Genomic DNA, 14,227 nt, shown 5'->3' on the forward strand with positions numbered 1-14,227 from the left:
GCACGATGTCTTCTCACATGATAGCTTCATTTAAAAAAAATATTTGTATATATATATATATATATTTTATTTTTATTTTTTATTACCAATGTAGAAAAGTCTGTATACATACAATAAGTACATAAATAGACAATGATAACATATGTTAGGGGGGTAGAATAAATTACAGATTATACAAAGGCCTTAAAAGAAACACACATATTGATGTTGAATGGTCTTAATGTACTGCTCGAATTCCTTCTAGAAAACACGGAAGACTGTTTTTTTTTTAATTAGTGAATTTACATTTTTTTTTCTTCACATTAGCACAATTAGATTTATGAGGTAAAATAGTTTTTCTTTATCTTTATTATGGTTAAGGAAACCGAGCAGCACATTCTCCCATAACAAAAAAACAAAAGTCATCAAGAATATTAACAATTATAAAACTGTGAATATCTTTCCATAATTGTTTTACATGTAGACAAAAGCCAAAATAAATGTGAAACTGTTTTTGGATGCTCAACACAAAAAGTACAATCAATATTAATGTATTTTTTTTAGTTTCTTTCAGGTAATGATTCACAGGGTCATACTTATGGATCATTCTGAAAGACACCTCTTTCACCTTGTTAACAAGCAGGTATTTGTGTGGTAATAACCAGACTTTCCCCCCAACAGATATTAGTGACCAATGTATTCCAGTAACTTGTGACATAAGGAATGGATACAATATCCCTTTGAAATAAAGCACGTATAGATCTGTTGTTCTGAGGGAGCAAGGAGGAACAAATGATTCCCTATTGGAGAGTCAACTGGATTAAGTGAGGGTAGGTCAAGAAGGTTAGGTCTGGTTACACCTCTATACAACATGAGATTTCCAGATGGAATAGCATCAAAGACTATGGTCAACTCTCTAGGTGTTACAGGGATATTGTAACAAGTAAAAAAAAAATCCTCATTATTGAGTAACAATCCTTCTACATTAAACACTTGACTCACCAGCAGGATATGATTATTGAACCAGTTCTTAAAAATTAAAGTGGGGGAAAAAAATACGTTTATATAACAACGACCACGCAATGAATACTTGTCTATGAGAAAGCAGATAATTTTGCAGGAATCTTATCAATGTTACGTGATAGCTTCATTGTTCATCAATTTGCGACAAGCACACGTCACAGAGTTTCTAAACCCAGAAGCGTAACATCGCGAGATTTATGAGAATTGAGGAACAGACCATGCTGGTGTGTTTTGAGGAGGTTTGAGAAGTCAATGAGAGAAGTGAAACATTTGTCCTTAGTTGTTAATTTTCTCCAAATCTAAAAACGCACAACTTACATTCGAGACAATTTCTTAAGTCGTTGAACATGTTATTACTCCAAACTCGTAGTAAAAGTGATAAACTGACACGTTTTCATTTTCGTCAAAAAACAACTTCATATAAGGAGTGCCTTTTGAATTTTTGACGGCTCGCACATGCGCAGTTCATCGCGATACGAACGTATTAGACGCGATTACGTATTTTTTTTACACATGAGCGTAGCGTCGCCATGACGTCGCCTAAAAAAAGCCTTATAAGGGATTTCTATTGGAGAAGCAGTTTTTAGCCTCTCTTCATACTGTACTGTCTTTGCATTGCACTTTTGATTTGCTGACAGGCAATTTGACTTCCTCTTAGTGAAACATCAACAAATCTTAACTAGGTTCTTCCTTCCTACTCACCGCTGCTGCATCATGCGACTGCAGCCCACACAGATCACTTTATATAGACTGTTCATACAGGTTTTTCTTTAGTATAGTCCTGGCCACTGCAGATATGAGGTCTGGAGGATTCGTTTCGGTATCCAGACCGGCCTTAACGTCTATCGTTCTCATCTTATCGCTCTATTGTTTTCATGTGTTGGCGCTCAAGTCGCAACTTTTGACGAGGCATGGCGGGGTTACAGATCTCAATGCTCAGGACACCGTCATCAACTATGAAACATGGTATTTTGACCAGAAGGTACGTTTCTTTTCGCTATAATAATATCATAAAGTTATTGACGGCTGTCATGATGTCTGTCAACAATCACTGTCTAGACAAAGGGACTAGACTAATCAGCTCTGTAGATTAGCAGGACACACACTGCACGTTTAGGCTATCTGACAGATATGTTAGTAAGAACTTTACAACTTTAAAAAGTTTGCGCTAATGTAGTAATAATAACGTTATAACGGTTGAGTTGATGCATTTTATTTACATGTGCACCAATTTGTGCACAGTTATGTAGCTATGTTTTTTTTTTGTTGTAATGATTATTTACCACAACTAGATTTGGTAGTTGTTTTTTAGGGAATATATTATCTCGTTCCACTATGGCCATTGGCCACCAAGTCATTGAAATTAAATGAGCATTGTTTATATTGACGCTTATTGCCTAATTTACTATTGACCGTAGTTTTTATTTGTTTGTGGTGAACTTATAACTGCACCGCTGGCTTTCCTTGGAGGATTTCCTTAATTCTCTGTGTACTTTAAATCACTTCTAAACTGTCTGGGTATTGTGTCTGCAGACAATCAGCGTATCCGCTCTGCTTCCTGGTAGGACGGGAAAGCCATCCATACTCTGGGCTGTTTTCCTGCCAACACAACTCAATCCCTGCTGGCATCCTGCCCAGAGGAACTGCAGTGTACTGCCATAAAAGTGAATTTAAAGTAGGCTACTATAGACTAAAGAACATTAAAGATCCTGGAGGTTACAGCTTTCCCCCAAGAAATGCATGTGCTATAGGTAGCCTAGTGGTTAGAGTGTTGGACTAGTAACCAAAAGGTTGCTGGATCGAATCCCCGAGCTGACAAGGTACAAATCTGTCATTCTGCCCATGAACAAGGCAGTTAACCCACTGTTCCAAGGGTGTCAGAATTTGTTCTTAACTGACTTGCCTCGTTAAATAAAGGTAAAATACAAATGATTTGAACACTTCATATCCATTTTGTTAGGTTGTCTAGTAAAGCTATGGCTAGATAGCATTATCAACTGTTTTGTAGATAATTGTGATTCATGTGAGTTGAAATGCTTTCTTGTAACTCGTGATCTCAGATTGGTGTGTTAAAAAGGTGTGTTTTAAGATCTATTTTAAATATGTCCACAGTTTCGTCCCCCATCAGGTTCTCTGGCAGGCTATTCCAGAGGCTGGGGGCATAGTAACTAAAGGCTGTCTCTCCATGCCTCTTGGTCCTGGGCTTTGGGATAGTTAAAAGGCTGCTCTCTCCATGCCTCTTGGTCCTGGGCTTTGGGATAGTTAAAAGGCTGCTCTCTCCATGCCTCTTGGTCCTAGGCTTTGGGATAGTTAAAAGGCTGCTCTCTCCATGCCTCTTGGTCCTGGGCTTTGGGATAGTTAAAAGGCTGCTCTCTCCATGCCTCTTGGTCCTAGGCTTTGGGATAGTTAAAAGGCTGCTCTCTCCATGCCTCTTGGTCCTAGGCTTTGGGATAGTTAAAAGGCTGCTCTCTCCATGCCTCTTGGTCCTGGGCGTTGGGATAGTTAAAAGGCTGTCTCTCCATGCCTCTTGGTCCTGGGCTTTGGGATAGTTAAAAGGCTGCTCTCTCCATGCCTCTTGGTCCTGGGCTTTGGGATAGTTAAAAGGCTGCTCTCTCCATGCCTCTTGGTCCTAGGCTTTGGGATAGTTAAAAGGCTGTCTCTCCATGCCTCTTGGTCCTAGGCTTTGGGATAGTTAAAAGGCTGCTCTCTCCATGCCTCTTGGTCCTAGGCTTTGGGATAGTTAAAAGGCTGCTCTCTCCATGCCTCTTGGTCCTAGGCTTTGGGATAGTTAAAAGGCTGCTCTCTCCATGCCTCTTGGTCCTGGGCTTTGGGATAGTTAAAAGGCTGCTCTCTCCATGCCTCTTGGTCCTAGGCTTTGGGATAGTTAAAAGGCTGCTCTCTCCATGCCTCTTGGTCCTGGGCTTTGGGATAGTTAAAAGGCTGCTCTCTCCATGCCTCTTGGTCCTGGGCTTTGGGATAGTTAAAAGGCTGCTCTCTCCATGCCTCTTGGTCCTAGGCTTTGGGATAGTTAAAAGGCTGCTCTCTCCATGCCTCTTGGTCCTAGGCTTTGGGATAGTTAAAAGGCTGCTCTCTCCATGCCTCTTGGTCCTAGGCTTTGGGATAGTTAAAAGGCTGCTCTCTCCATGCCTCTTGGTCCTAGGCTTTGGGATAGTTAAAAGGCTGCTCTCTCCATGCCTCTTGGTCCTGGGCTTTGGGATAGTTAAAAGGCTGCTCTCTCCATGCCTCTTGGTCCTAGGCTTTGGGATAGTTAAAAGGCTGCTCTCTCCATGCCTCTTGGTCCTGGGCTTTGGGATAGTTAAAAGGCTGCTCTCTCCATGCCTCTTGGTCCTAGGCTTTGGGATAGTTAAAAGGCTGCTCTCTCCATGCCTCTTGGTCCTAGGCTTTGGGATAGTTAAAAGGCTGTCTCTCCATGCCTCTTGGTCCTGGGCTTTGGGATAGTTAAAAGGCTGCTCTCTCCATGCCTCCTGGTCCTAGGCTTTGGGATAGTTAAAAGGCTGCTCTCTCCATGCCTCTTGGTCCTAGGCTTTGGGATAGTTAAAAGGCTGCTCTCTCCATGCCTCTTGGTCCTAGGCTTTGGGATAGTTAAAAGGCTGCTCTCTCCATGCCTCTTGGTCCTGGGCTTTGGGATAGTTAAAAGGCTGCTCTCTCCATGCCTCTTGGTCCTGGGCTTTGGGATAGTTAAAAGGCTGCTCTCTCCATGCCTCTTGGTCCTAGGCTTTGGGATAGTTAAAAGGCTGCTCTCTCCATGCCTCTTGGTCCTGGGCTTTGGGATAGTTAAAAGGCTGTCTCTCCATGCCTCTTGGTCCTGGGCTTTGGGATAGTTAAAAGGCTGCTCTCTCCATGCCTCTTGGTCCTGGGCTTTGGGATAGTTAAAAGGCTGCTCTCTCCATGCCTCTTGGTCCTGGGCTTTGGGATAGTTAAAAGGCTGCTCTCTCCATGCCTCTTGGTCCTAGGCTTTGGGATAGTTAAAAGGCTGCTCTCTCCATGCCTCTTGGTCCTGGGCTTTGGGATAGTTAAAAGGCTGTCTCTCCATGCCTCTTGGTCCTGGGCTTTGGGATAGTTAAAAGGCTGCTCTCTCCATGCCTCTTGGTCCTAGGCTTTGGGATAGTTAAAAGGCCAGAGGACCTGAGGGACCTACTGGGTAAATAACTTAAAAGCATGTCTGACATGTATTGGAGTGAACAATCGTGGATTGATTTAAAAACCAATAGAAGAATCTTAAAATGAATTCTAAAACTCACAGGCAGCCAGTGCAGAGACCCTTTAAAAGAAAATACAACAGTTCCATAACTAGTGGTTGTATCCCTTATAGCACCATATTCCCTACAATAGTGAACTACCCATTGGGCTCTGGCCAAAAGTAGTGCAATATATGGGGAATAGGGTGCCATTTGGGAACACAGGCAATGGTTCTGCCTCATCACCACGCACATTTTTTTACATTTTAGTCATTTAGCAGACGCTCTTATCCAGAGCGACTTACAGTAGTGAATGCATACATTTCATTCATTTTTTTCTACGTACTGGTCCCCCATGGGAATCGAACCCACAACCCTGGCGTTGCAAACACCATGCTCTACCAACTGAGCCACACGGGACACACACACACCGACTCTCCCACAAATACACGCACACGCACGCACACACACGCACACGCACGCACACACACGCACACGACACACACACACACACACACACACACACACACACACACACACACACACACACACACACACACACACACACACACACACACACACACACACACACACACACACACACACACACACACACACACACACACACACACACACACACACCAGGGCCGTGCACAGACCTTTCAGGGGGCAGGTACTCAAAATGAAAAAAAATGTCCCCTGATTGATTTATTGTTGTTGTTGACTTTCATATCTCATAACACACCAAATGCCAAGCTAGTTACAGTTACCAAATATTGATGATGATGTTTATAACCTATGGGTTAAATCAAATGTTATGCTGCAGTGGCAGTACTGTTGATTAGTTAAACTAGGTGGCTCCACACACTCCACCGATGACCGCATCTCTCAAGCCATGCATGTTTGAATATATTACGCGTGCGATCTCTGTACCCGGATAGCCTGGGGGGGGGGGGGGGGGGGAAGGTGCATGCGAACTCTGTACAGGGCGGGGTGGGGTAGGCGCAACCAACGGGCAGGGTAGCAAACTTGACAATATCACAACGACTTAAAGGCAGTGCTTTACGAACAATGACAAAACATTTATACAAAAGGAGGATGGGATGGGATGGCTGGCTGGTCTGAAGGGAATCAAGCGATCTAGCAGTTATCCAGGAAATCCTCTTGGCTTCTCTCTTCTCCTGGAATAAAGAATGGAGTCCTGTTTTTAGCATCAATTGTGAACTGTACATTAACCTCTCTGGTATCATCGGGACACTAGCGTCCCACTTCCACAACAGCCAGTGAAATTGCAGGGCGCCAAATTCAAACAACAGAAATCCCATAATTAAAACATACAAGTATTATCCACCATTTTAAAGATTAACTTCTTGTTAATCCAACCGCAGTGTCCGATTTCAAAAAGGCTTCACGGCGAAAGCAAACCATGTGATTATGTTAGGACAGCGCCTAACCACAAAACGCCATACAGACATTTTCCAGCCAAGGAGAGGACTCACAAAAGACAGAAGTGGCGATTAAATTAATCACTTACCTTTGATGATCTTCATCTGGTGGCACTCCCAGTACTCCATGTTACACAATAAATGTTTGTTTTGTTCAATAAAGTCCCTCTTTATGTCCAAAAACCTCAGTTTTGTTGGTGCATTTAGTTCAGTAATCCAAAGGCACAAAGCGCGCTCTCAACACCCAGACAAAAAGTCAAAAAAGTACAATAAAAGTTCGTAGAAACATGTCAAACGATGTTTAAAATCAATCCTCAGGTTGTTTTTGTCATAAATAATCAATAATATTTTAACTGGACAAAAGCTTCATCAATAGAAAAGGAGAAACAAGAATGTCGCTCCCCCGATCGCGCGCTGGACTTCCACTGTCCACTCATTGAAAGTGCTGTATCTCCCTCATTTTTCAGAGTAAAACCCTGAAACAATGCCTAAAGACTGGCCACATGTAGAAGAAGCCATAGAGATCGTGAACTGGGTCCTAAGTCTTTGTATGGTGGATAGGCTTTCAATGGAAATACAGCCTTTCAAAGTAATAGTACTTCCTGGATGGATTTTCGCCTGCCATATCAGTTCTGTTATACTCACAGACATTATTTTAACAGTTCTGGAAACTTTAGAGTGTACCAATTATATGCATATCCTAGCTTCTGGACCTGAGTAGCAGGCAGTTTAATTTGGGCACGCTTTTCATCCAAAATTCCAAATGCTGCACCCTACCCTAATGAAGTTAACTACTGTCCTTTACATTTTAGTCATTTAGCAGACGCTCTTATCCAGAGCGACTTACAGTAGTGAATGCATACATTTCAATTCATACTTTTTTTTTCTTCTTTTCGTACTGGCCCCCCGTGGGAATCGAACCCACAACCCTGGCGTTGCAAACACCATTGCAAACACCATGCTCTACCAACTGAGCCACAGGGAGGCCTTTACTCTGAATACAGCAGTAGAGGCTGCTCAGGGGAGTGACGGCTCAAGATAATGGCTGGAACGGAGTGAATGGAATGGCATGGCATCAAAAACCATGTGTTTGATACCATTCCACCTATTCCGCTCCAGCCATTACCACGAGCCCATCCTCCCCAATTAAGGTGCCACCAACCTCCTATGTTCATCAGTTGTTTCCTACATTGGCTTTGTCATTTATTAATTTTTTGGCCATTTTTTTTCATACTATAACATTTAGTTGTAAGTAATGTTTACCTCACTGCTTTTCAGAAGCTACAGATTTTGCAGCATTTGACTTGACATACAATGTGTCAGCAGATTTCGCCTAATGAGTTTCCTGTAACTAAATGCTACCAGCATATACCACAAGGTGGCAGTATTAGGTTTGGTAGTAAGACATGGACATCAACGCTATGAAGGTTACAGTTCCCTTATGAAACCATATTATAAAACCATATTATAAAAACCATATTATAAAATACATATTATAAAACCATATTATTAAACCATATTATAAAACCATATTATAAAACCATATTATAAAACCATATTATTAAACCATATTATTAAACCATATTATAAAACCATATTATAAAACCATATTATTAAACCATATTATAAAACCATATTATTAAACCATATTATAAAATACATATTATAAAACCATATTATTAAACCATATTATGAAACCATATTATAAAACCATATTATAAAACCATATTTTAAAACCATATTATTAAACCATATTATAAAACCATATTATAAAACCATATTATTAAACCATATTATAAAACCATAGCCATATTATTAAACCATAGCCATATTATTAAACCATATTATAAAACCATATTATAAAACCATATTATTAAACCATAGCCATATTATTAAACCATAGCCATATTATTAAACCATATTATAAAACCATAGCCATATTATTAAACCATAGCCATATTATTAAACCATATTATAAAACCATATTATTAAACCATAGCCATATTATTAAACCATAGCCATATTATTAAACCATATTATAAAACCATAGCCATATTATTAAACCATATTATAAAACCTTATCTATATTATAAAACCATATTATGAAACCATAAGCACAAACACAGGGAAAATCTCCAGCCCAGATTGGCTTAACACTGAGTTAGAACCACTCAGCTAGAATAGCAGCTATAGATTTTTAATCTATTTCCTAGAGTACCTTCTTGAGTGATGTAAAACCTATTTTTGGATCATCCAACAGAATTGGAATTAATATGTAATTTTTTATTTATTACAGAGAATATACTATTTGCAGATGAAATTGACAAAACATTTTCAGTCTGGATTTCAATGTGGTTTTCCTGTCCCGCTAGCCCAGTGCCAAGCTGCAGAGAGGCTCCAGAAGTGGATGAATGAACACATTCAAGCCTGAAATCTTTTCCCTGTCATTGGCTCATAAAATTGGTGGCTCCTTTTGTAGGCGCTGGGAAGGGAGAGAGAGAGAGAGAGAGAGAGAGAGAGAGAGAGAGAGGGAGAGAGAGAGAGGGTGCAAACACAACAAAAACATTCTTTATCAAGTGTTGGGCGGGTTTCAAGTAGGGGACAACTCGTCTTTAGCCACACAGTGGTGGCATTAGGCTGGAGAGAGGGAATAGCGTCCCAAATAGCGTAGTGCACTGTATAGGATTCAATTTGGGAGGCAGATGTGCTAGTGGAACTAACGTGGCATCCCTGGAACTGTCTCTCTCTCTCTGGGTTTTAATACAAATTGAGGCTAATTATCCTAGCGTTCTGCATTGGGGTTGTCACCGACTCACTGCACAGTACAAAGTGCTGTATGGCAGAAGGCCAGGGCCACAAAGATCACACCCTACGGGCACGTTGGAGGGACAGAGAGGTCACCCTCTGGAGAAGGTGCTACTGTACTGTCTCTCACATTGGAACCTTTACAAGGTGTCTGTCAGAGGGGAACTGGAACCTTTACAAGGTGTCTGTCAGAGGGGAACTGGAACCTTTACAAGGTGTCTGTCTGAGGGGAACTGGAACCTTTACAAGGTGTCTGTCTGAGGGGAACTGGAACCTTTACAAGGTGTCTGTCAGAGGGGAACTGGAACCTTTACAAGGTGTCTGTCAGAGGGGAACTGGAACCTTTACAAGGTGTCTGTCAGAGGGGAACTGGAACCTTTACAAGGTGTCTGTCTGAGGGGAACTGGAACCTTTACAAGGTGTCTGTCAGAGGGGAACTGGAACCTTTACAAGGTGTCTGTCAGAGGGGAACTGGAACCTTTACAAGGTGTCTGTCTGAGGGGAACTGGAACCTTTACAAGGTGTCTGTCTGAGGGGAACTGGAACCTTTACAAGGTGTCTGTCTGAGGGGAACTGGAACCTTTACAAGGTGTCTGTCAGAGGGGAACTGGAACCTTTACAAGGTGTCTGTCTGAGGGGAACTGGAACCTTTACAAGGTGTCTGTCAGAGGGGAACTGGAACCTTTACAAGGTGTCTGTCTGAGGGGAACTGGAACCTTTACAAGGTGTCTGTCTGAGGGGAACTGGAACCTTTACAAGGTGTCTGTCAGAGGGGAACTGGAACCTTTACAAGGTGTCTGTCAGAGGGGAACTGGAACCTTTACAAGGTGTCTGTCTGAGGGGAACTGGAACCTTTACAAGGTGTCTGTCTGAGGGGAACTGGAACCTTTACAAGGTGTCTGTCTGAGGGGAACTGGAACCTTTACAAGGTGTCTGTCAGAGGGGAACTGGAACCTTTACAAGGTGTCTGTCAGAGGGGAACTGGAACCTTTACAAGGTGTCTGTCAGAGGGGAACTGGAACCTTTACAAGGTGTCTGTCAGAGGGGAACTGGAACCTTTACAAGGTGTCTGTCAGAGGGGAACTGGAACCTTTACAAGGTGTCTGTCTGAGGGGAACTGGAACCTTTACAAGGTGTCTGTCTGAGGGGAACTGGAACCTTTACAAGGTGTCTGTCAGAGGGGAACTGGAACCTTTACATGGTGTCTGTCTGAGGGGAACTGGAACCTTTACAAGGTGTCTGTCTGAGAGGAACTGGAACCTTTACAAGGTGTCTGTCAGAGGGGAACTGGAACCTTTACAAGGTGTCTGTCAGAGGGGAACTGGAACCTTTACAAGGTGTCTGTCTGAGGGGAACTGGAACCTTTACAAGGTGTCTGTCTGAGGGGAACTGGAACCTTTACAAGGTGTCTGTCTGAGGGTAACTGGAACCTTTACAAGGTGTCTGTCTGAGGGGAACTGTTGGTTCTCAGCTTGACAGCCTGCTGAATCCCAGTTCCATTCCACTGGAAGTCAGGGCCGCATTATAACTGCCTCGATTTAGAGTTAAAGTCAGAGACTTTGAAATGGATTCGTAACACATTGATTCGATTTCTTCTCCTGAGTCTTCATCTCATCTCAAGCTAAATATGAATATCTTAGAGACTAGGTGTCATGCTGGTATAAATTATTCGGCGAGAGAGACAGGTGCAGGAATGGGTAATAGGGATTTTAATTTACCCAAATTACAGCGTGCCGTGTAAAGGCACGGGGACGACGACCAAACAAACACGTAACAAAACCACAGGGTTGAAACCCAAACAAAAGAGCGAGGAGTACCTCGAATAAATAACACGCGCACACAATGATTAACACACGGGACGAGACCCGTAATCATCTGCGCAATGGAACGAAAGCCCAAAACACACAGCACAGGTACTCACACGCACCAACGGACATAGTAACAATGATGGACAGCCCAATGGAAACCAAAGGGCACACCTATACAAGTACTAATCAGTGGGAAATAGGGGACAGGTGTTCGTGATGAACGTTCCGGAGGGATCCGTGACACTAGGTTGGGTTTAAAGTAGCAGCATGTCGTATTTTAGCCATCGTCCTCTTGATTTCTTCATGGGTTTTTCTAAAATGGCGTCGGTCATGTTTTTCTTTTCTTCTGATGTATTTCTCTGTCCTTACAGATTGATCACTTTGGTTTCCTGGAGGATGGCACCTTTAAGCAGAGATACCTGGTTAATAATGAACACTGGGATCAGAAGGGAGGGCCTATCCTGTTCTACACCGGCAATGAAGGAGACATTACCTGGTTCTGCAATAACACTGTAATAATCACTCTACTCTGTTCTGCAATAACACTGTAATAATCACTCTACTCTGTTCTACAATAACACTGTAATAATTACTCTTCTCTGTTCTGTAATAATCACTCTACTCTGTTCTGCAATAACACTAATAATTACTCTGTTCTGTTCTGCAATAACACTGTAATAATCACTCTGTTCTGTTCTGCAATAACACTGTAATAATCACTCTGTTCTGCAATAACACTGTAATAATCACTCTGTTCTGCAATAACACTGTAATAATCACTCTACTCTGTTCTGTAATAATTACTCTTCTCTGTTCTGCAATAACACTGTAATAATTACTCTACTCTGTTCTGCAATAACACTGTAATAATTACTCTACTCTGTTCTGTAATGTATTGATCTTCTCTGTTCTGTAATGTATTGATCTTCTCTGTTCTGTAATGTATTGATCTTCTCTTCTCTGTTCCGTAATGTATTGATCTTCTCTGTTCTGTAATGTATTGATCTTCTCTGTTCAGTAATGTATTGATCTTCTCTGTTCTGTAATGTATTGATCTTCTCTGTTCTGTAATGTATTGATCTTCTCCGTTCTGTAATGTATTGATCTTCTCCGTTCTGTAATGTATTGATCTTCTCTGTTCTGTAATGTATTGATCTTCTCTGTTCTGTAATGTATTGATCTACACAGCATGCCTTACTTGTACTTTTATCCGTAGGGTTTCATGTGGGACGTTGCAGAGGAACTGGGAGCTATGTTGGTGTTTGCAGAACATCGTTACTATGGAGAATCCCTGCCGTTTGGACAAGACTCTTACAGTGTAAATGAACCGTTATGCCTTTGCAGACACACACACACACACACACACACACACACACACACACACACACACACACACACACACACACACACACACACACACACACACACACACACACACACACACACACGTGGTATATAACGTGATGGTTTATTACACGTTTAGAAACAACATTCTTTAAAACGTGCTTTGTGTTCCCAAACAGGACGCCAAGCACCTGAACTACCTGACGTCTGAGCAGGCGCTAGCTGACTTCTCTGTGCTGATCAGAGAACTGAAGAGGACTGTGCTTGGAGCTCAGAAAAGTCCTGTGATCGCCATCGGAGGGTCCTACGGAGGGATGCTCTCTGCCTGGTTGAGAATGAAATACCCTAATGTTGTTGTTGGGTAAGAGATACTGTGTACAGGTCTTCATGTGGTCCTATATATATATATATATTTGTTTATATAGTGAACTACTTTTCACCAGGGCTCATAGGGCTGTGGCCAAAGCAGTGTGATTTATAGGGAATAGGGTGCTATTTGACCTGATGAAAACCTCAGACCAAAACGTCACTATTACTGTCATGCCCTGACCTTAGAGAGCTTTTTATTCTCTTTGTTGGTTAGGTCAGGGTGTGACTAGGGTGGGTAATCTAGGTTGTTCTATTTCTATGTTGGCCTGGTATGGTTCCCAATCAGAGGCAGCCGTTTATCGTTGTCTCTGATTGGGGATCATATTTAGGCAGCCATTTCCCCACTGTGTTTTGTGGGATCTTGTTATGTTTTTGTGTAGTTGCCTGTGAGCACTCCAGAACGTCACGTTTCGTTTGTTCTTTATTGTTTTTTTTGTGCGGTTCACCTCAAATAAAATGTCGAACCGATTTCACGGTGCGCTTTGGTCTGAATGTTCTTACGACGAGCGTGACAGAAGATCCCACCACAACAGGACCAAGCAGCGTGCCCAGGAGGAGAGAGTATCCTGGACATGGGAAGAGATTTTGGATGGGAATGGATCCTGGACTTGGGAGGAAATCCTGGCAGGACAGGATCGCCTTCTTTGGCGGCAGACGCAAGGAGAGAAGGGAGGACAGCGACGACGCCGGGGTTCGCGGCCACAAGGAAAGCCCAAAGGACAGCCCCCCCCCCAAAAAATGGGGGGGGGGGGGCACACGGGGTGGTCGGCGGAGCCGAGGAGCGAACCAGAGCCAATCTGGGAGAAGAGGGAGAAATTGGAGGAGAGTGAACGGAGAGAGTCAGAGACCGTTAGTGAGTTGATGGAGAAATTGGAGGAGAGAGAAATGAGAGAGTTGTTGTGTTGGTGTGTGATGCACGACATTTGCCCTAAGGAGCGTGTTCTCTGTTTGATGCCACCTGAGTCAGCTCTCTGTACTCTTCCTGAGGAGCGTGCTAGCAGTCTGGTAAAAACTGTGCCAGCTCCACGCACCAGGTCTCCAGTGCGCCTCCACAGCCCAGTACGTCCTGCGCCAGCTCCTCGCACTCGCCCTGAAGTGCGTGTCCCCAGTCCGGAACCTCCGGCGGCGGTCCCCAGTCCGGAACCTCCGGCGACGTTCCCCAGTCCGGAACCTCCGGCGACGGTCCCCAGTCCGGAACCTCCGGCGACGGTCCCCAGTCCGGAACCTCCGGCGACGGTCCCCAGTCCGGAACCTC

The 14,227-nt window shown here is 43.0% G+C and overlaps 1 protein-coding gene across 2 annotated transcripts in view; it reads left to right on the top strand.

Annotated features, from left to right (window-relative positions):
- The first annotated feature begins 1,592 nt into the window (after positions 1–1,592).
- The window catches only part of prcp (prolylcarboxypeptidase (angiotensinase C)), a 55,062-nt gene continuing 42,427 nt past the window's right edge, over positions 1,593–14,227 (top strand). Inside the window, exons 1-4 of one of the 2 annotated variants that reach the window (XM_045704146.2) lie at positions 1,593–1,984; positions 11,631–11,771; positions 12,476–12,577; positions 12,783–12,964. In XM_045704146.2, coding sequence (XP_045560102.1) covers positions 1,799–1,984; positions 11,631–11,771; positions 12,476–12,577; positions 12,783–12,964 — 611 coding nt within the window. In that variant the 5' untranslated portion in view covers positions 1,593–1,798. Of the gene's footprint in view, positions 1,985–11,630; positions 11,772–12,111; positions 12,123–12,475; positions 12,578–12,782; positions 12,965–14,227 lie in introns of those variants that run through there. The other variant, XM_082966828.1, reaches the window with a different exon arrangement.

This window comes from Salmo salar, chromosome 20 (assembly GCF_965601325.2).
Source record: "Salmo salar chromosome 20, fSalSal1, whole genome shotgun sequence".
NCBI lineage: Eukaryota > Metazoa > Chordata > Actinopteri > Salmoniformes > Salmonidae > Salmo > Salmo salar.